The sequence below is a fragment of the Python bivittatus genome, unplaced genomic scaffold (assembly GCF_059951505.1).
Source record: "Python bivittatus isolate LINGU-HERP-01145 unplaced genomic scaffold, Pbiv_v1 ctg000020_np1212, whole genome shotgun sequence".
Classification (NCBI taxonomy): domain Eukaryota; kingdom Metazoa; phylum Chordata; class Lepidosauria; order Squamata; family Pythonidae; genus Python; species Python bivittatus.
This window is the reverse complement of record NW_028277030.1, coordinates 106,895,268-106,919,118: the sequence shown is the minus strand read 5'-3', so window position 1 is coordinate 106,919,118 and position 23,851 is coordinate 106,895,268. Positions and strand designations below refer to the sequence as shown.

The window sequence follows — 23,851 nt, the reverse complement described above, 5'->3', positions numbered from 1 at the left end:
GGGCGCAGCGGCTTAATGACGCTGAAAGTTGCTGGCCAGAAATGGTCGACGCTTCAGCGGTTCGAGTCCAGCCTTCGTGTTAGCAGGGTGAGCTCCTGTTTCCTCCCCAGTTCCTGTCAACCCAACAGTTCGAAAACTCACGTGAGTAGATAAATGGGTACTCTCACTCCGGTGGGAGGAAAAATGCTGGCGGCGCCTTGCAAAAATGAGTCGGGAGCAGTTGCTGATAAGCGCGAAAAACCGCGCACGCCCGAAAAGGGCGCGAAGCAACGGAAACCCCACCTCCTGCGCACGCCAGCTGGGCTCTGCTCTAGGAAGGAGGCTCTGGCAAACCACTTCCAAAACACTTGCCTTGAAAACTGCAAGGACTCGTCCAAGCAGTCACTGCAGAGTCGGTAACGACTGAGCGCAGATTAAAAAAACAAAAAAACAAAAAAAGGATTTTTTCCTGTTTGTATTACTTTGGGGAGATATGTGTGGCCATTTTCCCTACATTCCTATGCCACCTTGCATACTCTTTGGGTTTCTTCTGGGTCATACTAGTCATTGTCACTCATTACCAGTACTAACATATCCTTCCATTACTTCTCAGTTTGGAATATGTGTGTTAGATCAATTTCCAGTTGACCTCCTTTAATTGGAATCTCAATCTGTCCATCTGATGTATCACTCCTGAGTAATACCCTTGTCTTTGATTCTTTGCAGAACCTTGCAGCTGTTCAAGTGCACAAAAGAGCCCAGGTGAAAAGACAGAATAGACAGGACTTCTGTTTTCCCTTTCAGCCTGGGTAACCAATTGGACAACATCAACAACCTCAGATATGCGGACGATACCACCCTAATGGCAGAAAGTGAAGAAGAACTAAAGAGCCTCTTGATGAGGGTGAAAGAGGAGAGTGCAAAAGCTGGCTTGAAACTCAACATTAAAAAAACTAAGATCATGGCATCTGGACCCATCAATTCCTGGCAAATAGAAGGGGTAGAAATGGAAGCAGTAACAGACTTCATTTATTTGGGCTCCAAGATCACCGCAGACGGAGACTGCAGCCATGAAATTAAAAGACGCTTGCTCCTTGGGAGGAAAGCTATGGCAAGCCTAGATAGCATATTAAAAAGCAGAGACGTCACCTTGCCGACAAAGATCCGCATAGTCAAAGCTATGGTTTTTCCAGTAGTAATGTATGGCTGTGAGAGCTGGACCATAAAAAAGGCCGAGCGCCGAAGAATTGATGCCTTTGAACTGTGGTGCTGGAGAAGACTCTTAAGAGTTCCCTGGACTGCTAGGAGGTCAAACCAGTCAATCTTAAAGGAAATCAACCCTGATTGCTCATTGGAAGGATCGATAATGAAGCTCAAGCTCAGATATTTTGGCCACCTAATGCGAAGAGAGATCTCTTTGGAGAAGACCCTGATGCTGGGAAAGATTGAAGGCAAAAGGAGAAGAGGACGGCAGAGGATGAGATGGTTAGATAGCATCACTGAAGCAATGAGCATGAAACTGACCAAACTCAGGGAGGCAGTGAAGGACAGGAAGGCCTGGCGAAATATGGTTCATGGGGTCACGAAGAGTCGGACACGACTTAACGACTAAACAACAACAACAAACCAATTGGAGGCCCAATACTTTTCTTGCCTGGGCTTATCTGTTGGCCTAATTTTGAACACAGGGCTCTTTTGGAAGAGTGGTAAACCCATGTCCAAAAATAGCCTGGCTAACAGGTCTATGGTACAGAGGAAAGGCACATGAGATGAGATGAAAAGGAGCATATTGCTTCTCCAGGTTACCAGTTGATCAGCTAGGTTATTTTTGGACATGGCTTTGCAAAAGAGCAGTTAGAAAGAACAGATTCCAGTTATATTAATGGTCAGAAACACTTCACTAATTCCACTTCTTGCAGCAGCTGAGAAATTGTAGTCAAAGAGTAGAGATTGTTTTAGGATTCAGATGCATAAGATGCTACCATAAGATGAATTTTCACAACATATCTCATGGAAAGTACATACCATTATGTAGGCCAGAAAATGATGCTGTTAGACCTAAATCAAGTGGAGTTAGTGAAATATTTCGAACCATTAATGTAACAGGAATCTATCCTTTCTAACTGCTCCTTCACAAAGTTCTACCCTTTAACTACAATTTCTCAGCTGCTGCGTGGCAATATGTACATGAGTAATAAAGAGGCAGAACTACACACGTGCCACCAGAACCTCGAGCTAATCTTGATTTAGATTTCACAAATCTCAGCATGGCTGCCTTTAGAAAGCATGTTTTAGGTAGAACCATTGCCTTGCCTTCCTCATTCTTTAAGAACTGAGCCCAGTTATCAACATGGCCTTCATAGTTTAGGAAAGTCAAGAATGTATGATGTATAATTGGCAACTGAGCATACAGAGAATAAGCAACCAAGCTTGAAGGTGCCACTATTGAAAACATGTGGATAGCAAAAAAAAAAAAATGCAATGCAAGGTGTCTTCCTAAAGCTAAAGCTGAAAAATTACTACAGAAACAAAGAATCTGGTCAACAGACTGTATACTAATGTGTCATGACTGCAGGTGATACGATAAAATGTTCCTCTTTTAATTCTGCTCTGCATTTCAAACACTGTTTTCAATGACAACGTTCTGTTTTTACACACTTGTCAAACATGTCTATCACTATCACTTTATTAGCCCCCTCCATTGATGGGTGACTAAGTTTATGATTAGCCTTTGATCTGAAATGGCTCATTCGCTCGTGTTTAATATTCGTGACCGTAGGGTGCTGAAAGGGATTCAGCAGCAGATTCACATGGGAGGATGGTGGCGGAGTGAAGCTCTCCTCCCTGGACAGACTACTAACGGTAGTAATAAGTGACCGTTGGCCTGACAGTTGGGGTTGCTCGCGGCTGGCTGTTGGCCACCGAATCGGGCCGCGTGCTCTCCCGACATCTGTACCGGCTCTCGCTAGGCGGAGGGAGGACGGCCAGGGGAATCCCTCTCTTCCTCTCTCACTTACTCACTCTGCGCCTGGGGCGCGCGCAGCGTGTCTTTTGTGTTTGTACACACAGAGGCGGCCGCGGGAAACCGAGAGTGGGTGGGGAGGAAAGCGGATGGGCGTGGCCTCCCCTTCCCTCCATTGTGCGCCATTGGCGGCCTCTAGGGGAGGAGGCGTTGCCTGGGCGGTCGAGGGGCGTAGCTAAGCGGCGGAGTCGGCCTTCGCGAGTCAGCCATCTTTCAATTGTGCTCTCATCCGCCGTCGCCCGCAGCAGCTTCAGCGCCTCCTCCTCCTCTTTCCTTGCCTGCTCGGCAGCCGCGCTCAGCGTAAGCGGACGGGGGTAAGTCTTCAGCCTCCTTTCCAGGACCCCCCCAGATCCCCACTCGGCCGAGGACCCCTCCGAGCTGGCCCCTGGCTTCCCTGGCAAACTTCTGGGGGCAAGAACCGCTGTTGGGGAGCGGGAGAGTCTCTTTCTCTCTCCGCCTTTCCCGAGTACGGCAGAGGAGCTCGGGCTGCTCCTTCCCTCAGACCCCCAGCCCCACTTTGCTTGGTCGTTGCCCCCTTCTTTTGCCCTCGCCTCCCCCCAAACCTTCACTATCCTTCTCCCCACTCCCTCGCCTACCACCTCGCCCCATCGCCGCCCTACACGGGAGCCAGGAAGCGGCTGCAAACGGGAGCCCGTTGCCAGCCCCGGGAAACTCTCCTTGCCTGCCTTCCCCTCTTCCCCACAGTTGTTGCTCAGCTTCACCATCTTGTCTCTTTTCTCTGGTCACCGACCATATTTTTTCCTATTGCATAAAAACAATTAAGAGGGAAGAAATGTGTCTAGGAAATCCTCCGCACCCGACGAGATTTGGGGGTTTCAGAGTCCAAACTTTTCCTCTCTCCCCTAGCCTGCCGGATCCCACGTAGTTTGAAGCGTTTGCGGGATTTTGAGAAGGTATTGTGATGCTGCTGTTTTATTTTATTTTCCCCCTCCCGTCTCTTTCTCTCCCTGCAAAGGGAGTAGGGCTGCGTTTGGTGATTGTTTCCATTTTGTTGGGGCTGAGTTTGCCAGCGAGAGGCGCTTGGGAGCGAGGTAGCCGTAGGACTGGCACTTACACAAGCAGAGGCAGCACCGAAGAGGCAGCCCCCCAAAAAGTTCGCTCGATGCTTTCTGGCTCCTAACCTCTGACTTGGCTTTTCCTTTTGTGGAAGAGCCGGACTTGCAGACGGCTTCCATTTGTTTCCCTTTGCCCGCACGGCCGACCGAGGGGAGCGATGGCTTCTTTGCAGCAGAAGCCTTCGGAGGCGGTCAGCCCGTGCTTTCCCCCTCTTGTTGCCCCTGGTTTAACACGGATTTTTGTCCTCCTTTTGCTCCATTCGAGCTACCCATCAGTTGCATGTCCCCCGACGTCTTCAGCAATTAAGGATACTTTTTCGTCCCCGCGAAGCGGAGGGGGGCTTGAGGTGTTGCTGTGGCTTTGGGTTGGAAGCACCTTCGCTGCATCGCTCTCCAATTTGGAGCGCTGGGCAAGGGCTGTGTTTTAGTAATCTGCTGAAATCTTAGGCGTATATATTTGTTGCTTATATACAATTAGAGCGCGAGTCCCACCGACATTTTATCATCCAATTTAGGACTTGTAGGGAAGGCTTTCTTTACGTGCAAGCTGATAGCCGGAGTGTCACGCAGGCTGCAGAAGTCTGCTCTTTGGATTGGCATCGGAGGTGTAGATCTGCACGGTTTTAATTGTTTTAAGGTTCTGGGGATTCTTTACATCCGAGGCATGTATTTTTGTGTGTGAAAGACAAAAATAAATCTGCATTTTCTGCAGATGTTTTTCGAGCGGCTGCCTTGTTATAGTGTGGTGATCGCGTGGGTGATTTCTTGCTGATAGGTATAAGGAAGAGAAGTTCGCGGGAACATGGCTCGTACCAAGCAAACTGCCCGCAAATCCACCGGGGGGAAGGCGCCCAGGAAGCAACTCGCGACAAAAGCCGCTCGCAAGAGTGCGCCCTCTACCGGCGGGGTCAAGAAACCTCATCGCTACAGGTATAGAAATAACCGGAAGAAAAGTATTACGATGTGATCGACCCGTAACGACGCGGAAATATTTATCGGAGCGCAACTTTTGCTTTGGGAAAAATTCACTGTTTTCTTTTTCTTGCATCGAATCAAGATTATTTCAGCAAGGTCGTCGTTATTGTATTTCTTTACTGCAAAAAAATTATACCCGACCCATAAAATATTTTGAACGAAACATGTCTATAAGCCAGTGGAATGACCAGTAATAGTAATAGACCTATTTTATCAATTAAATCAAATTTAAAATAGAATCGGAAAAGTGCAATTTTAATATTAAAAAAGTAAATGTTCGTTGGTTTGCAGGATGCCATAATAAAGCCTAATACTTATAGGGATTATCTAATTAATATTTGGTTTATTTGTTTCAAACATGGTGAAAATTGTTCATTTATTGATATTAGTTTAGCTCTTCAGCTGTTACTGTACAAATGGTAGAATTTGTACAGTGTACCACTAGAGGGCAGTATCTGCTCCAGATAAAGAGGTAAATAGGTTTTATATTTAAAAAAATTTTTAACAAAAGAAATAGCAACTGACATAACTTGTTGGTACCTTAGAAGTCACTGATTTTATCAGCAACTTCCATGGTAAGAAGTTATTTAATTTCTTATCAACTTTCATAGGAGTTTGAGAAAATAAAATAGACATGAAGTGCTGCATCTGGATCTTCCACAATGTTCTTTTTTTAGTCTACTTAAGTTTTTCTTGCAAGCTTCATTCATAGAAATTAGTTTTGCACACTTTGTGTTTCTACGAACGTATATCTTGAAGGAACAATGATTGAGCATTTGGTTTTGTACATTTGTTTTTAAGATCAGAAGGGAAATGCTTACTGTATTTGTTTTGTTTTTATTCAAAGGCCAGGTACTGTAGCTCTTCGTGAAATCAGACGTTATCAGAAATCAACTGAACTTCTGATCCGCAAACTTCCGTTTCAGCGCCTGGTGCGTGAAATTGCCCAGGACTTCAAAACAGATCTGCGTTTCCAAAGCGCAGCTATTGGTGCTTTGCAGGTAAAAATTTATTTTAAGTTGTCCTTGGTTGAATTGATGATGTGTGTTATAATTTACACTAAGAAATAAGCTATTGTGTTTTTGTACTAGTAAATATTACAGTTTTCCTCTAATAAGCTTTTCTGTATTTCAGAAAATAAGCATTTTTCCTATGGATCTTTTACCTAGCTTTCAGAAATTGCAGTATTGCACCTGGCACTAAAAAAATCCAACTTATTTAGTTGTAGTAGATAGGTGGATGTAGATTTGCCAACAGAAATTATACCCAAGCTCTTTTCTAGAGTGCAGCCATTGATAATACTGTGCTGTTGGTACGTGAGAGTGCATGTGATTGGTTGCTTCCATACAGTCACCTTATTGGTTGAGCTGTTTCTATGGTCAGTCAAAATTTCATATGATTGGTGGGCTTCAGAAGTAAGGATCCATGTAGTTGTAAGTGAGCTGATAACTCAGTGCCAGTGTTTAATTTTTTTGAAAGTATTCTGCTTCCTTAATAAAACCTTGGAAGTTAAAATACAGCAACAGTTGGAGTTCAAAACATATTCCAAAAAATGTGACGATACCAGTAATTTTAACTAGAGTAGTGAATGTCTTGGGAATATGAACCACATGTTACTACCTCAGAAAGGGATCATTCGTCTTTTTTTTCTTTTATGTAAGTATTAATGGGGAGAAAATGCCATGTGTCTTTTATGCTGCAAAAGAGTAGAAGGCACACTCTTGCTGTATGATGTGTGATTTTTTTTAATCTTCTCCTAATATAAAGCATGGGAAACAAATTCTGATATGGGTGGACTTTGTCATATCTAAGCCAGATTATTCATTTATTTATTTGTTTTGTTTCTTAAATTTGTATGCTGCTCATCTCCCCCAGATGAAATACAAGATTTTGTCTTGCAGTTGTGAATAGCTTATGTCTTAAAAATATGACATTAAAAGTGCTGTTTTCATATCTTTCCTGATCTATTCCCCCAGTCTGTATTATGTATGAGCTTTATGTGAATGTTCGCTGTTCAGTACTGCCAAAGCTAAGCAGGTTTTCTACACTTTGCCAAAAGTAATAACTTGATTTATTTATTTCTGTATTAGTTCTCTGCACAAGAATGACATGTGGGCATAAGTCTAAGATTGCCAGACAATCTTTAGTTTATTACTGCTGTACTTGATAAGTGTTCTTACACTGGATGACCTCCACAGCAGTTTTCAAGCTCCTGTATTCAGCTGCATATTCTGAATATAAGTATAAAGTATGACAAAGTATAAATTCTTCCTGTCCCAGGCCTGAGGGAGCAGATAAACAAGAAATACTTATTCACCAAAATCAAAATATTGGATATAAAAATAATGTAGATGTAAGCCAAAGTGCATTTTTGAGAAACATCATGAGGAAACCTGCAGAATTGCAACTAAAACTGATTAAAACGTTCAATGCCATCTAGAATAGGCACCTGGAAGTTGTAATCCACCAGAGTTAACACAGCCTATTAGTTATGTATTGCAGGGTGTTTGGCACCTGAATTCAAAATCCAGGATAGAACAGATGAACAAAAAGCAGGAATTTGTTTGAGCCTATGATGGGCTGCCACGTATGCCCAGTGGACACCATTGTCACAATGGGTCAGTTGTATAGACCTGCTTGGAAAATGTGAGATTTCTGGTTATCTGCCTGTCATTGGATGATTCTCTCAAAAGGACTGAATCATTGTGAGGTCAAGAGTCCAGCATTATGGCTATACATCAGGTATTCCATTGTTTAGCGCCAGATAAGACAGCTTTTAATTGAAATCTGAACTCTATTTACCTTGACAAATTTTACTATCTCTGCTTTATGCATTTTACATACAAACATATATGTAAATTCTGTTTAATTGATGAACCATGAAAGCTCTTGAGATAATACATTTGGAATGTACCCAAAGTCATCCAGTCCACTTCTATTGCAGGTTCCTCTTTACTCAGCATGTTGTAATATTGTGCAAAATGGCAAATCAGTATTGTAGTTACAGTTTGAAGGAAGGGAAGAAAAGAGATGTCTGTTAAAACTCAAAAATATCTACCAACTCAAAGTATGGCACTCATTTCTGCCTCTGCTGAACTAGATATTAGGCCTATCACGTTGGTGAGAACAGCATTTTCTGAAATAATTATAAATTGCCTTAGCTGTTCTAAGTGATGGATTGTATCCAGTATGGAGCTGTGATTCACTTTGTAAGTCGCAATTAGAGAATGTTATGGGGCATGGAAAATACAATATAAATAAAAGAGTAAAAAAAATCCAAGTGTAGAACCAATAAGAGGGTTTTAGACAAGAGATTGAAATTATGGGTTAAGATGCATAAAAACTTTTTTTCAGTTTTCTTTCTCTTAGCTTGAAAATACACTTTAGCATAGGGACGTAGTAAAGGTATAAATACTTGTGAGGATTTAACTGAGGTCCTGGGTGCTTTCATTTTAAATATTTAAACCCTTTTCTTCTCTCAATAGGAGGCAAGTGAGGCCTACCTGGTTGGCCTGTTTGAAGATACCAACCTGTGTGCTATCCACGCCAAACGTGTCACAATCATGCCAAAAGATATCCAGCTAGCACGCCGCATACGTGGAGAGCGTGCTTAAATTCTACTAAGATGGATTTGTCATTCTCAAAACAAATAAAATCTCTTCTTCCTGTTATTGGTAGTAATGAACGTTAGATTTTTTTTTCCATGGGGTTAAAAGGTACCTAAGTCTATGATTACAGATGGAAAAATAGAGGACAGAATCGGGTATTGGCAAGTTATTTTTCATTTTCATTTGTGTGTGGATTTTTAATATAAACGTGGGGACATATAAAGCATTATTGCTGTCAAAAAAAAAAACCATTTCATTGAACAAATTTCAGCAGTTCAACTTTATAACAATTATAAATATGCCAGTCAGACTTTTCTGGACAATGCCAGCATTGGGTGTTTTTTTTTAAAAAAAGGTAAATTTCTTATTGATGGCAACTATATGATGTCTGTATCATACAGTAGATTCCATCCATTCATTATACTTTTCTAACTAAGTTGTCCTACATGCAAGTACATGTTTTTAATGTTGTCTGTCTTCTGTGCTGTACCTGTAAGTTTGCTATTAAAATACACGAAATAACATTTGTTTTTTTTTTTGTCTTAATTTTTAAGTCTTTCACTTTACTACCTATCATAAGTCAGTAGGAATGGACACTTGTTTAAAATGCATTAAATGTGCTGCATTTATATGAAAATTTAAAAAATGTATATTGTGGCTCAAATATAGAATTATGAACTGATTAAAATATTTGAGTACATCTTGTCTTATGCACAGGTAAACAACAGTGTTCGCAGAGATTCCAGTTAGATTTATTGAGCTGAAATGTAGCTGTATCTGTAGGACATGATTAGGTAAGTTCCACAGATTTGCTGGGCTTTCAATTTTTTTACTTCTCAAATAAGTTTGCAAAAGTCAACCAAAAAGCAAGATATAAACATGTGGTACCTTTAAGGTACAGACTCTGATTGGAAACTGCATATGCAGCAATTACGACAGGCTTCTACAATCCTTTGCCCCTAATTAGTTGAGGGTAAGGTAATTGTTAGTTTCTCAAGAATCTATTTATTCCAGAATAAGCCTTACCCTGATGTTTCTGTCTGGGATTGCTCCTATGAAAGTTTTCAGAACGTGAATGGGAACACGCTTTTTATAAAGAAAATATATGGTTACCTAGGTTGTAACTGAGACTTCTGCAAAAATTGGAATTTATAGAAATGCAACTTTTTGAAGGAGTCTTTTTGTCCTCTTAGTTTTGTAGTTTTCTCTCCTGATTCTGTTCTCTTGTGATTTGACTCTATCCTTGCAATTCTATTGAAAACCAATATGATTGAATTGCCTTACTGAAGTTCCATGCTTGTTCATTCCCTGTGCATGTTCAATACTGCTAATGTCATCACAGACAGAGTCAAAATGAGCAATACTATTTTGAGACAGAAAACCTGTATTATTGATTGCTAGACTTTTGGCCAGTACAAATAAGGAACTTGCATTGTCTTGTTTATGATAAGAGGAATCCATTTTACCAGGAAAAACTATAACTAGATGCAAAAATACAGTTGAAGTACACACAGAAGCAGTATCATGTTCTAGTCCATTGATTTTGTGACAGGGCTTCGGTTGCCAAATGTGTGCATATAGGACAATATCAGAGATCCTGCAATATCTCAAATATTACTGGACTCCAAACTTGTATCGGCTTCTGCACAGCTAGTAAGGATAATGGTATTATATATAACAGAATCCTGAAAGGCAATTGGTGCTTCCATCTATAGCTTAGGTTATTAAGTTTTACAGTACCAAAACCACAAGAATTTAACCATATTCTGCAATAGTCAGCGTTGCATTAGATAGCAAAAGTTAACACGTTTCTGACTTGAAGAATATTCAAATATGATTTTCCCGATCTAATAAAATATTAATTTGCATTCATTTTAATGAGAGGGTAAGAAAAGCAACATGTATTATCTCAGTTTCTGGCATTGTAGAATAATACTTCCATTAATCTGGAAACAATACAAATCCATGAGGTTAGCAACCTAATGAGTGCTGCTTGGGTATCTTTCAGTTTGACAACACTGATGATGTAAAAAATATGAGTAGTTGGAGGTGTACTATTTATTTTATTTATATCCCACCTTTCTATCCAGGGGAAACTCAAGGCAGTTTCAGCAGCACCTTGGCACATGAGGGAGCAGTGAGGCATCCAGTGAAAGAGGCAGGTACATGCCATGCTTGCCAAAATCAAAACAAGGAGAACTCTATGCAGAAAAATTGAAATGTGAGGCTGAGTTGAAAATAATGGATGTGGGGAGAGGAAAAAAGAAAAATAGATCTGTATGGGATGGTGATTAAGAGGTCTGATATTTCACCAGATAACAGTTGCCTGCTCAGCTAAGTGAAAAGCAAGCTATCCAGAGGGGTTACATTTCCTTTAGCAATCCCTCCCCCAGGAAACCTCTTCATTAGTATTCAGATGTTAGATGGATGGTATCTGAACATTGGGGGAGGGAGGGAAGGGATAGTAGTGACTACATGGAAATATAGGATAAGACCAAAACTGAGGTAAACTACAGAGAATTCTGGAAGCTTCTAACACTACCATTGGATGTTTTAAAAGTTACATATTGAAATTTCAGTATCATCCTTCAACGGGAAGAACAACAAAATTCTTAAGGTAGTTTATAAGCTGTAATAAGCAAAAGTACACCTTCAGAGCAGCACAACAAAACAAGAATGGACCAGCATTTAAAGCAGACCATAAGCATTCTGAAACTTCTGAATGAGGAAAAACAAGACTGCAGGCAACTAAAAATTGTCCCTGCCTTCCTTTCTTCAGATGACCAGGAGAAGTCTGGAGGCCCTCTGTGGATGCACTCTGGGTAAGGACAGACTCTCGGAGATCAAGCATCCCATCAGTCTCCAAGCCCTAAACCATTTAGCTAGGAAGCACCACCACTGCATAGCTGAAGCACTGCTTCAACTACACAATCGCTGCTGCCTCAACTTTTTTGATCCTCCTCCCCATGGACACCTTGTCACCAAATACCATGTTTAATGTATGGAAAACAATCATATTAGAATTCATTTAATTTACTTAAGTCCACTTTTATTTTAGCTCAGCCTTCCTTCACCCCTCCCTTTCTTTGACCCAGCTGTGCTCATTTGCTGGAGTGCAGCCCCTGACAAAACACTCAGAGTTCAGCTGGAAAAACTCCTGCTTACAAGATTTTAGGCAAGCGTTAGCATTTTCCATCACACTTAGACTGGGAGATAGTTCCTGTTTCTGAAGCAGGAAAAGACTGAAGGCTCCTAGTCCACAATAACAGTTGAAATTTGCCAGTGCATCTGGTATGCTGAGAATGTGAATCAAACTGACTTGGGCAGACGTCAACACTTTGTCAAGCACTTGTATGTTCAAATAACAATTTGACCCATATTTAATATAGCTATTGCAAAATTATTCCATGTGGGCTAAGTTCATAATAAGCACCTGGTGAAGCATTGCCAGAGGCAATACATGGTAATTCTCCATGCTGAATTCTGTGAGTGATGTCACTTGGCTCCAGTCCGGCTATTCCTTGACATCTGGCCTAGATTCTGTCTCTTTGGTGGGCTAGTGGCCTCTTAGCAAGATGTGCAACAGAACTGGATGCCAAAGTAATTCAAACGAAAGTAAGGCTGATCACCACCCCTATTCTACATGCTTCTTTCTCTAAGCACATCAGAGCCTGACAGCTGTGACCTCCCATAGCTCGTAAAAGGTATTTTCTCAGAGTAACATGTGGCTTTGGATGCAGGCAACCCAAAGGCTTTATTGCATGAATAATGTGAGCATTATATCCCATCTGGAAGCAGATGTGAGGGAGCTTATGGAGAACAGCATCATGACAAGCCATATACTTTAAACAATTTTCCTGAAGCTGTTCATTTGTGACCTCACAAACCAATCTGGTCTGAACCTCCTGAAGCCCAAGAACACACACAAGCTCTCCTGCTGGTCATAGTTACAGAAATAGTAGCAGTGAGCCTCCTAGTGTACCTTGTCAGAATGTCTACTTCAAGAAATGGCTCACCCCAGGAGGAAATTCATTTTTCATACACGCTTCAGTCTAGCTCCTTCTTAGATTAAAAAGCCACTCTGAAAGCACAAAAAGGACAGATGAATGTAACCAGACTTTTCTTCTGATTTACAGCTTCTTCTCAGGACAGGTCTACCTATAAGAAACAAGACTAACAGGTCAAAGGAGAAATAGCTTGAAAACATTTACACAATCAGCTTGGATCAGTATAGAAATAATTCTTACATTTCTATGGCCTAGAGGATGAATATGATCTGTTAGCTGCAGGTCATTGATCCTTTATTGCCAAATGTTTCAAAAATGTGGGTAGACATAATGTTCTCTCTCAGTTATAGGGCTATATTTCCCTTCAGAACTGCAAAGTTGTAAGGCCAATACCCTACTTCCTATACCATGAATGTTTGGATTCATTAGGCAGAAATGCCTGAGTTCAGCTCCTGCTATCTTCCAATAGAAGATGTGATCATGGCTACCAAAAAGCAGAGCAAAAAGAATTGTAACATATGAAGTGGCTCCCATAGACTAATAACTTTTCATTTACCATCTATTCCTTGAAATACATTTTATTTAAGAACAGTTTTATTGTATTTTAATTAGTATTTATTCTCGTTTTTATTGTAAACCGCCCAGAGTCGCTCTTTGAGTGAGATGGGCAGTGACTAAATTTGAAATATAAATATAAATATCATAGAAGATGTTCTTTTTTTAAAAAAGTTTCCTCATTTTGACCAGCCTCTTCTAGGTTCACCACTAGTGTCTTACACTGTTCTAAACTCATAAGGAGGCCAAGAGCTGGGAAAAAGGGAATTTCATAGTCAGGTATTTTTAAATAGTTACTCCCTGTATCTTATAAACACAAAAGTAATAATGAAGAAAGTTTAAGAGTTGATAGACTATCTCAGTTGTGCTTTCTGGTTGATTTCACTGAATAGTGTTCTTCTATATAATGACATTATTATTTATTAACTTTATCTCCACCCATCTCCCCCTAATGGGGGACCCTGGGCATTCACATGATCCATTAAAACAATAAATATATATAAAAATACAGAAAACATAAAAACTATATAAAGCATTACCAAAAAAAGAAAAAGACCAAGAGGCTGATGGTTTCCAGAGCTGCAGACAAAAGGCTTCTAAGGGACTAGCCATCCCCACACTTGACATGAAGAAGAAAGAGAATTCTGTCAATGTTTCTGTTCCTGGGAGGGAGAACAAAGAAAGAACATCTGAGTTCTAGAAGAGTCTTGCAAGTTACTATTTCAACAGTCTTCCCACAAAATACTGTGATTAATTAAAGTAAAACCTATGAATTGGGCTTGACTCCAGGTAACCTCATGGACGTGTTCATGTAGTTGCCATTGTCTTCTTTGGGGATATTTTTAAACTTCCAAGTCTAGTCTCCTAGTATCCCTTGATAATGTTCATCCAAGCATGAGCCAGGTCTCTCTTCTGTTTAGCCTTGAAAACTTTGTAAAAACTTTTCACTTTAATTAGAAGATGAGCTGCAAGTCTTAAAGCTGCACACATAGTCTTCCCCTACCCCCCTCTTACTTATAATTCTCCTATTGTAGGAAAAAGGAATGGCATATGGCTAAAACAGGTTTCTGTGTCCCTGTACTTCAGTATCAATAACAATATTTTGGAACATTGCACGAAAGTTCAGTTTGGTGTGTTTAGGGAAGCTATACTTTGATGTACACACCTCCTAAATATGTTTCAATTAGTCTGATTGAGAGCTGAATCTACCCATCCCTAGCAATTACATAAACATTTTTATAATCACCAACAGCTGCAGAGCTGCTGCTCACTTCCCTAGTGCTTTTGCTGGTGCACCACAGTTGCTATTGTGCCACCCAGCACTCCACCTCCTGCATCATCTTTCCAAGTTCTCCATTCTCATTCTAAACAATGGGACAGGGCCAATTAACAGATGAAATAACATGTGCATTGTTAGTGCCACTGCAGTCAAATAGCTGGGATGCATTGCAGTTAGTTCTCGAGTTATGACCATCCATTCAGCGACTGTTCGCTGAAGTTACAACAGTGCTGAAAAGATGGATTTATGACTGGTCCCCGAAGTTAAAGCACTTATGACCAGTTGCCAAGCAATCTGCGATCCCGTGATCACTATTTGCAACCTTCCCTGCCAGCTTCCCACAAGTGAAAGTGGGGAAGCCGGCAGGGGAGGTCACAAGTCACTTGGATAAGTCTCTCCCATCTACCTTGGCCTTTCTTCACTCGCATGCATGAACTGCACCCTCCTTCCCCCTTTGCTCGCTCGTACACACATACTGCACCCTCCTTCCCTCCTTTACTTGTTCAATGCAGGCACCACACCCTCCTTCCCCCTTCACTCACTTGCACGCACCATGCCCCCTTCGCACTGCACTGTGGCTCTGGGGCTTTGCAGGAGGAAGGAGAAAGCCTCATGAATGGCCAGCAGCTTCCAACATGAGCTGCACAGTGCATGCCAGAAGCACCCCTGGAAAGTCCTTCAGTGCCCAGAAGTGCCCCTGGAGCTCTCCTCCAGAGCTGGAAGCACTCCTGGAGTCCTCAAGCAAGGAAGGAGGGAAGGAGGTTGTGGTGTGCGCATATGAGTGAGTGAGTGAAGGGGGAAGGAGGGCACGGTGCATGTGTGCAAGCCAGTGAAGGGGGAAGGAGGGTACTGGTGCATGCGAGTGAGTGAAGGAGGGAAAGAGGGTACTGGTGTGTGCAAGTGAGTGAAGGAGGGAAGGAAAGCGCTGATGTGTGCAAGCCAGCGAAGGGGGAAGGAGGGTGTTGATGAGTGCAAGCCAGCAAGCAAAGGAGGGAGCAGTGTGTACTGGCCTTGTTTGGAAGGAAGAAGCGTGTTGGTGCATGCAAGCAAGTGAAGGGGGAAGGAGGGCACAGTGCATGCATGCCAGCAAATGAAGGGGAAAGGAGGTTCTGGGCTGCTTGCTGCCCTGCAAGGCAGGGTGCAAGGCAGCCAAAAGAGCAGAGATGGGGGGGAGATAGGCAGGTACGGGGAGTTGGGGGCAGTCCCTTACCTTACTGAGGCTCAAAGCTGGGGAGGACCAAGCCCAGAATGACTTGGATTGGGGTGGGTCCTAGGCTAGTGACTGGTGGAATTTGCTTAACGACTGCAATGGGGATTGCCATCGCTAAGTGATGCAGTCACATGACATCTCGCTTTATGACCACATCGCTTAGTGATGGAAATTCTGGTCCCAAGTATGGTCATAAGTCGAGGACTACCTGCACTGCTTCAATGTCATTACTGCTTTCTCCATATTGTGAGTTTTTCATCTGGTCCACCTTGGCAATTCATTCATTCATTCATTCATTCATTCATTCATTCATTCACCCAGAGTTGCTGGGAGTTGGGCAGCATATAAATTTAATAAATAATAATAATAATAATAATAATAATTATTATTATTATTATTATTATTATTATTATTAATCAATTTATATAGCTGCCCATTTCACAGTTGTGACTCTGGGCAGTGAACATAGGATTAAAACCAACAAAAGCAACAAAAGGAAAGCAACAAGTAATAGTAACAGCCGTGCAATAACACAATACTAACAAGATGGCACCTGAGGACAAGCTGACCCAATCTACACAAACACAAATCATATTAAGAAAAATCACACTGACAGGCTCATCCAATCTCCAGATCCCATGCCTGCAGGAACATCCAGGTCTTTCAAAATGCCATCAGGGTCAAGGCCACACAAATTTCAGGTGTGGCAAAAGCATGGTGACAGAGAAGGCATGCTTCCTGGGTCCTACCAGATGACACTGTTTAATAGATAGATAGCACCTGGATCATGCCCCTCCTGCCATATCTAATAGAACAGGCAGAAATAGTGGGACTACAGTACTTGGGTGCTTGTTGGTTTCATTTCACATTACTATAAATAGTCCTCCCCTGCCAGGCCCAGCAGTAGTAGAAAAATTAGCGAATCCTCATGGCAACCTTTTATATAAGAGCAATTAAATAACATAGAAGAACATTTCCTTCCCAAAATGATGTGGCTGCTTTGCTTTGCTATTTAAAAGTGGAGGGCAACATCCCTTTGTGATGTCACTTTAAACAGGTGCTTTGCATGAACTTCCACTGAAGCGGAGCATCCCTTTGAAGATCTGCTCAGCTCTACTGTCTGACAGTGAGTAACGCAGCCCAAAATACAATGTCTAGTAGCTATTATTATTTGTGTGAAGGCAATGGAATGCTCTCTTGTGCCTTAGTACTCATTCATGTCCTTTGATAAGCATCCACACTGAAGACACAATGCCACCTATCCACATCAAAGATCTAATTTCAAGAGGCTTTCCTTGGAGAAGGAATTGATCCATGATGAATAATAATGTAGTGAACAGAGACACGGTAAGCAGAACCAAAAGTAACTGTAGGCCAGAGGTGCACAATTGTTTTAAGCTGAGGGGCTGCATCCAAATGTTGTTATATGCTTTTAAACATTGGGAGAGGAGCCAGAACAAATTAAATTTGATGTGTTACCATAGACTTTTAAGTTTAATTGACATTCAATTGATAGATTTATATTCTGCCCTCTCCTCCAGTTACCTATTTTGTAATTTCCCCTTCTGTCCCATTTAAAAATGGCAATTTAGTAATAATTCTGGCAATTTCTGATGGCTGTACTCAAGATTTTGGGGAGTGCATCTCACCCTTTCCCTCTCCTATGGTCTCAAATTTTGCACTTCTGTTACAGGCAGAGCCAATTAAATTTAATTTGCTATCCACCCAATTCATCTTCTTCTGTTGTACAAACTCTCCTGCCACAGCATATAGTTGCAGCATGGAGGAGGAAAAACACTTAGCCGTTAACCATTATATTCCAAGCTGATAATTTAATTGTTAGCACAGCAGGAAAAATGCAGAAGGGAGGTTATGTGTGTTAAGTGATGACAATGGGATTATTCCAAACCAGATTTGGTTAGGGGGAAAAATAACTCTTAAGAAAATTAAATGAAAGTGCTTCTTGACTGACACTGTGGTACTTCTGTAGTTACTGTCTATAGAAAGCACAGAAGCATAAATGGAAATGCAGACCTACTTAAGGACATTGTCACTTAAAGATTAGTCTAAAACATAATCTGATTTATCTTTGGTTTATGTGAATTCTCCCATTAGGTTTAACAATATGAGTGAATGAAACCATAATGGCTTGTTTCACAAATTAAGATTCTGGTTTATGCTTGCTTGTGGACACAACCACTGTTGGTATGAGCCATGTGGAACATTAAAGGCAATTAATGGGTTTTGGACATTGAGCAAAAGAAAGAATGGGCAATGCTTTCTGATTTCAGAAGAGAAGAGGTTTTTCCCCCTGATTACAACAGCATTATTTGGTTTCTAAAATGGAGAAGAGGAGGTGGGAAGGCCCAACCAATTGGAAATAAAGCAGGAGAGCCTTGACTCACCTCTGGCCCAGATCATTCAGCCTTAGTGGCTTGAATATCAGAGTCAAGAAGTTGCCTGTGCAAAAACAACCACCAGGGAGGTCTTTGAAGCACCCTGTAAGTTTCAAAATAGCAGCAGCAACAGGCCAGTGGCTCTGCCAGGCAAAGCACAACTTGGTGGGCTCCTTTCATTGCCTTGGGCTCCTGATGGGCTGCCACCTACCTCTGCCTCTGGCCTAAAAGGAATTTCCAGACACAAAACAAAATCACTCACTCTTTGTCTCTGTTTCTCCTCTTTCTTGAAATGGCAGCTCCTGTTGCTGAAAAGGTGCTTCACTCTTAAACAGAGTTTGCTGGTGTATTGCACAAATGAACTCCCGGCATTTCCACATGACTGCCCGTACCCATACATGACAACTAGAGTGGTCAGTTCTTCTGGGCAATCATCTTGCTCCTGGCTTTACTCATTTTTTAAAAAATTCTAACTTATTCAGTTCTACATTTAATTCCATGCTAAGTAGATACAGAAGTGCAGAGTGAAACAATGATGAATGAATGTGGGAAGAACCAATCAGTAACTGTCCAGTCTACCCTCTAAATCAGTATTTTTCAAACTCAGCAACTTTAAGATGTGTGGACTTCAATTCCCAGAATTCCCCAGCCAGCATGAATATAACTGTTCTTTAAAAATTACCAAAATGCACAAAGTTGTCATGATGAAAAGGGGTTGGGTGCAAAGTAGGAAAGATCTGTCACAAATAAAATAAGCCCCACTAACATTAATGTGATTAACTTTTAAATGCTATTGATTTCAGGGAGACTGTAATTCTATGGACACTTTGTTATTATGTTTTTCTTTCATCATGGGGCTCCTTGGACACATACATAAAGTTCCTAGTGGTCTCCTATCCTCTCAGTAACTCCTATCAGCTTCCCCTAACCTGATGCCTTTGAAATGTGGTTTGACTGCTACTTTGTGGAGTTATGGGAATGATACAGATACCCCTACTGGAAAATGTCACATTGGGAGAAGTTGGACTATATTTAGACTTGTTTAGCTTCAGTAAATTTGCTAAATCATGTAAATGTTGGGATTTATTTGGGAAGAAGTTTTATGGAACTTCTCAGTAAATTTGCATAACATATACTTGCATTGTGCTGAGTGTCCCAGCAAACTTTAGCAGAACTGTTTCTATTGTGCCTAACAATTGGCTTGATACTCTCACAACGAATGAATTTGTAGAAAAAAGGCAGCATTCATGAAATTCCAAGGGGAAAGAACATTTGAGGGAAAGATATTTTAATCCCATTTATAAAGAGAAGCTGTAACCCCCTGAGTGATTTTGAACAAGACTGAGAAGAAAATTGGTGACAAGAGTTAAAAACCTACCCTTGGATCCCCAGCATTTCAGCCAAGTGCTGTTTAGCCAATGCAATTTCTGTTTAATTTGAATTATTTCAAGCTGCGAAAAGAAAGCTAATTTTGAAATGGGATAGGAAAACAAAACTATCTGAAAATGCTTTAAACTGGAGCAACAATAGCCTGGGTGGCTGATGGAAAAGTAACACACAAGTAGCAATGCCGGTCTATATAAAACATGATTGAGAAAAATCATCCTCTGGAGAGCCAGAGGAAAAGCAGCTTTCGAACATGCTACAAAATAAATCAACCACTTCTGAGAAAAGCTTTAATCCAGAGATCTGACAATAGATTCCTCCCCCCACCCTCAACAGCACAATAGTGAACACAATGGCATGCCTATAGCAAAAAATGACTTCACAGCTGCATGGAGCTGAGGGTCTATAGAGTTCACAGCATGTCACAGATATGACATTGGTGGGGTTCATTTCTGCATGGAGCCAAAAAACAAATTTAAAGTGCAGAGGAGATGGTGACAGCAGGTTGAACTTCTATATATTCTGTCTTCCAGTGAGTTCACAGCTAGATCCCTTCACATGTGATATTGCTCCTTTCAAATATAAGCCTTGTTTGACATGCAAGCAGTGTAAAGAGGGGGTGGAAATGTTAGGAATGAATGCAAAATTACATAGATATTTATTCTTACTGGAAAATACTAAGGTATTTAGTACCCCACCCCTATCTCCAGTGAAATAAAGGAAAAATACTATAATATCCCTTTACCTGTAAGACAACTATGTAGCCATTTATGTGCTAAGACCTAATCTAGTACATTTTGTGGCTGATATGAGACATTCAAATGATCCCATCCCCCTTTCATGATAGTAAAATATTTATTTTATATAATTATTCATTATTGATATCCACACCCACCCCTCTTTGCATCTTGGAGACAAAGAACAAGATACCATTTCTTCTGTGTTTCACTCTGTACAGAAAGCCTGATTTTTTCTTCTACATTGGCAATGGGATAACACCCTCCACGATAGTTGATGCAATAAGGTAGTGAGGGAAACTGAGGACAAGTCATATGGCAAAAGCAAAGTCTTTTTTTCAGTAGTGGGGAATGGCCAGATAATTCATGAATTCTGAGGGTCACTGATGTCCCTCAGAAAGTTACACCAGAGGCAGTTGTCCCACTTTACTTAATGACAGGGCCATCACAGATCTATGGCCTAGTGCTAATTTAAAAGGTGCAAAAAAGTCTCTATAATGGCTCAAATCCTAGAAAGTCAGAACTAAAACCCTCCAGTCATAAGTCCTGCCTGCCCTATCTGTCTGTCTGCCTTTCATCACTGTCTCTCAGATAATTCAGTTGTGTAGAATCACAAGTAGTTTGCATGGCACAGTGACAGAAGACTGGGAATGAATATGGCGTGGTGCATGGATTGTACGGTGTAGATCTAGCTTTCATTACAAAGGACTAGATGGCAGTGGTAGTATGCCATTATTTCTAGTCATAAAGCATGATGAGTTATGAAGTTCATGTGCCAGAAAAGGTGGCATTCCTACATTGTTATGGAGCAATTCAAACCAACTGCCTACATCAATATTCCTTTTCAGTTTCAGTGCAGTTCTTTCCATCAAGTTCAGAATGGTTCTAGGTGGGTTAACTCTAAGATAAATGGATGCCACATAAAACATAAGGAGCACTCTTAAATGCTGCTGACAGAACTGCCCTTTACAACCAGACAATCAGTGGCCCTTGGCTAGTTTCATAGTCCCACTAAAGAAATCATGCTTCCAACAAGAAAAGCCAAATAAAGAGAAACAGCGGTAGCTTCTAATGGCCTGTGTTTGTAAGCTGAATCAGAAATATGCAAGGTCAGCAATCGTACACTAGAAATACAAATACTTTACTTCTCTCTAGTTATTACGACATCCACTCTGGTTTGACAGTCACTGTTGGCAGTGACAGGTCAAGTAGCATGAAGAGCACCAAAAGATGTAGTAATGGGTATGGGTTGGGGCTCCTGCAGATAGTCACAGTGTGCAGTGAATAAGAATCTCTCCTTCCTCCCTTCCTTGGGAACAATGATGCAGATACCCTTAGAGACATGGATTCCAGTTTGATGCTAGTTGCAGGCTATTTGACACGTGCAACAACTGATGGTCTCTAATGGAGATGCATATTCTGCCATGCCTGAAAAGATATCTGCAGCCAGTTCAATGAGAAACAAACAATTATTGGCTACATGCATAGCATTTTTACTGGATACGGGCAATACAATAGCCCGTTTAGAGTAAATACACAGGATTGTGGGGGGGTTTGGTGCCTTCAAGTCAATGTTGACTTCTGGCAACTGTCTGGACAAGTTCCTGCAGTTTTCTTAGCAAGGTTTTCAGAAGTGACTTGCCATTGGTTTCTTCCTAGGGCTGAGAGAAAGTGACTTGCCCAATGTCACCCAGCTGGCTTCATGCCTTATGCAGGACTAGAACTCACGGTCACCTGGTTTATAGCCTGGTGCCTCAACCACTATACCAAACTGGCTCTAAACATATACAGGTAGTCCTCAACTTACAACCACAATTGGGACTGGAACTTCCATTGCTAAGCGATGCAGTCGTTAAGTGAGTTGCACTTGATTTTACGACCTTTTTTGCCACAGTTGTTAAGCAAATTACCGCGGCTGTTAAGTGAATCACACAGTCATTAAACAAATCTTTTCAAGGAGATGGGCGGTGACAAATTTGATATATAAATAAATAAAAATAAATAAATCTGGCTTCCCCCATTGACTTTGCTTATCGGAAGCCCCTTGGGAAGGTCGCAAATGGCAATCACATGATCCTGGGACACTGCAACCATTGTAAATATATCCTGGTTGCCAAGCACCCGAATTTTGATCATGGGACCATGGGGATGCTGCAACGCTCATAAGTGTGAGGACCAGTCGTAAGTTGCTTTTTTCAGCGCCATCATAAGTTTGAACAGTTGTAGCTAAATGAATGGTTGTAAGTTGAGGACTACTTGTAGTATAAAGTACAAACATATTAGAATTCAGGATTCTGAGGTACAGAGTGCGAAAAATAATTAGAAATAAAAAAAATGTCTTTGTAGCCTTACAAACATCTGAGTATCAGATATGGAAAATGACAGCAGGTTATCACCTAACTTCATCATTTAAGCATATTAATTTCTTCCTGGTCACAGTTTCACTGTTTCAGAAACTGGTAGTTTTACACATTATATTCTGGACAATGGATAAGATTTTTGTGATTGCAGTCTCTGCTTTCAATAACACCAATCGATTAACATCTCAGATGAATTAATGTAGAGAATGAAAGAAAATAATTGGTATGGAGCATGGTCAAGCAACCAATTACAAGTTTTACAGATAGGCTGGCTACTTAAGCCTTATTAAGCTGTTACTTTAAAGTATATGAAAATAATATAAAAAGTGTGTAGGATCAAGCATGCAACCCATGCTATTCCCATCTCTATTGGCTTTACCTGCTTGGTCCTTAATTTGAACATTGAGTGCAAAGGTCTGGAGGGTGATTTTAAAGGCATTCAGCTGAATGTGCTTTGTATTGTTCATCAGAGTTTTGTGCTAATCCCTATGCATTTGGAAGGAGAACTACAGAGATAGAGATCTCAGAAATGGAAGCTGGCTAGGTGGCCCTTATTCCTCCTTTTGTAAGTTTTTCCCCACGTTTTAGAGTAGAGTTTGAATATAGCTTTATAGCTGGCAACATCATAAATAAAAGGTCAAATATATTTATTTAGTCTCCTTTGCGACTTTCTATTCCTTTGAATGGAATAAATGAATGCTTTTTCTCAACGTTCAGCATAATAGTAGACAACTGCAAGAACATAAGTGAACGTTACACATTGCTGGAAGTTTTTTGAAATTTTAAATTGGAAATATTCTAATGTCTCAAAAGTTATCAAAATCCCAGTAAAAATAATTTGACTTCTAAAACAAAAAACAAAACAAAATAAAATAAAATAAATACCCCAACAAAACAAAAACAATGTATTGTCGAAGGCAAGAAACAAAAACACATTCATTTAATAGAATTATGAAACAATACTGACAGGGATCTTAGAGGTTATCTAATTCAACCCCTTATACGCTGCAGTATCCCCTAGAGTATCTCTGACAGGTTACCATTCAGCCTGTACCAACGAAGGAGGACTCACCACTTTGAGAGGCAACCTATTCCACTGGCTGACAACTTTTATAGTCAGGAAGTTCCTTCTGATGTCTAACCTGAACCTACTTCCTTGTAGGCAGGACCAGAACCAGTGCTATCATATCTACTTTCAGCTGGATCTTCCATAGGCTAAGCATACCTAGATCTTTAACCATTCCTCAGAGGGTTTAGTTTC

At 40.9% G+C, this 23,851-nt stretch overlaps 1 protein-coding gene across 1 annotated transcript; it reads left to right on the top strand.

Annotated features, from left to right (window-relative positions):
- Positions 1-3,162: 3,162 nt before the first annotated feature.
- On the top strand, positions 3,163-9,184 carry H3-3A (H3.3 histone A). Its single transcript, XM_007436392.3, has 4 exons — positions 3,163-3,315; positions 4,853-5,007; positions 5,900-6,053; positions 8,538-9,184. The coding sequence occupies exons 2-4, from the start codon at positions 4,880-4,882 to the stop codon at positions 8,664-8,666; spliced, it is 411 nt and encodes a 136-aa protein (XP_007436454.1). The 5' UTR covers positions 3,163-3,315; positions 4,853-4,879; the 3' UTR covers positions 8,667-9,184.
- Positions 9,185-23,851: the final 14,667 nt, after the last annotated feature.

Coding starts and splice junctions, on each gene's coding strand:
- H3-3A (XM_007436392.3), top strand. CDS start 4,880: ATGGCTCGTACCAAGCAAACTGCCCGCAAATCCACCGGGGGGAAGGCG. Junction 5,008..5,899: donor AAGAAACCTCATCGCTACAG/GTATAGAAATAA, acceptor TTTTATTCAAAG/GCCAGGTACTGTAGCTCTTC. Junction 6,054..8,537: donor CAGCTATTGGTGCTTTGCAG/GTAAAAATTTAT, acceptor TTCTCTCAATAG/GAGGCAAGTGAGGCCTACCT.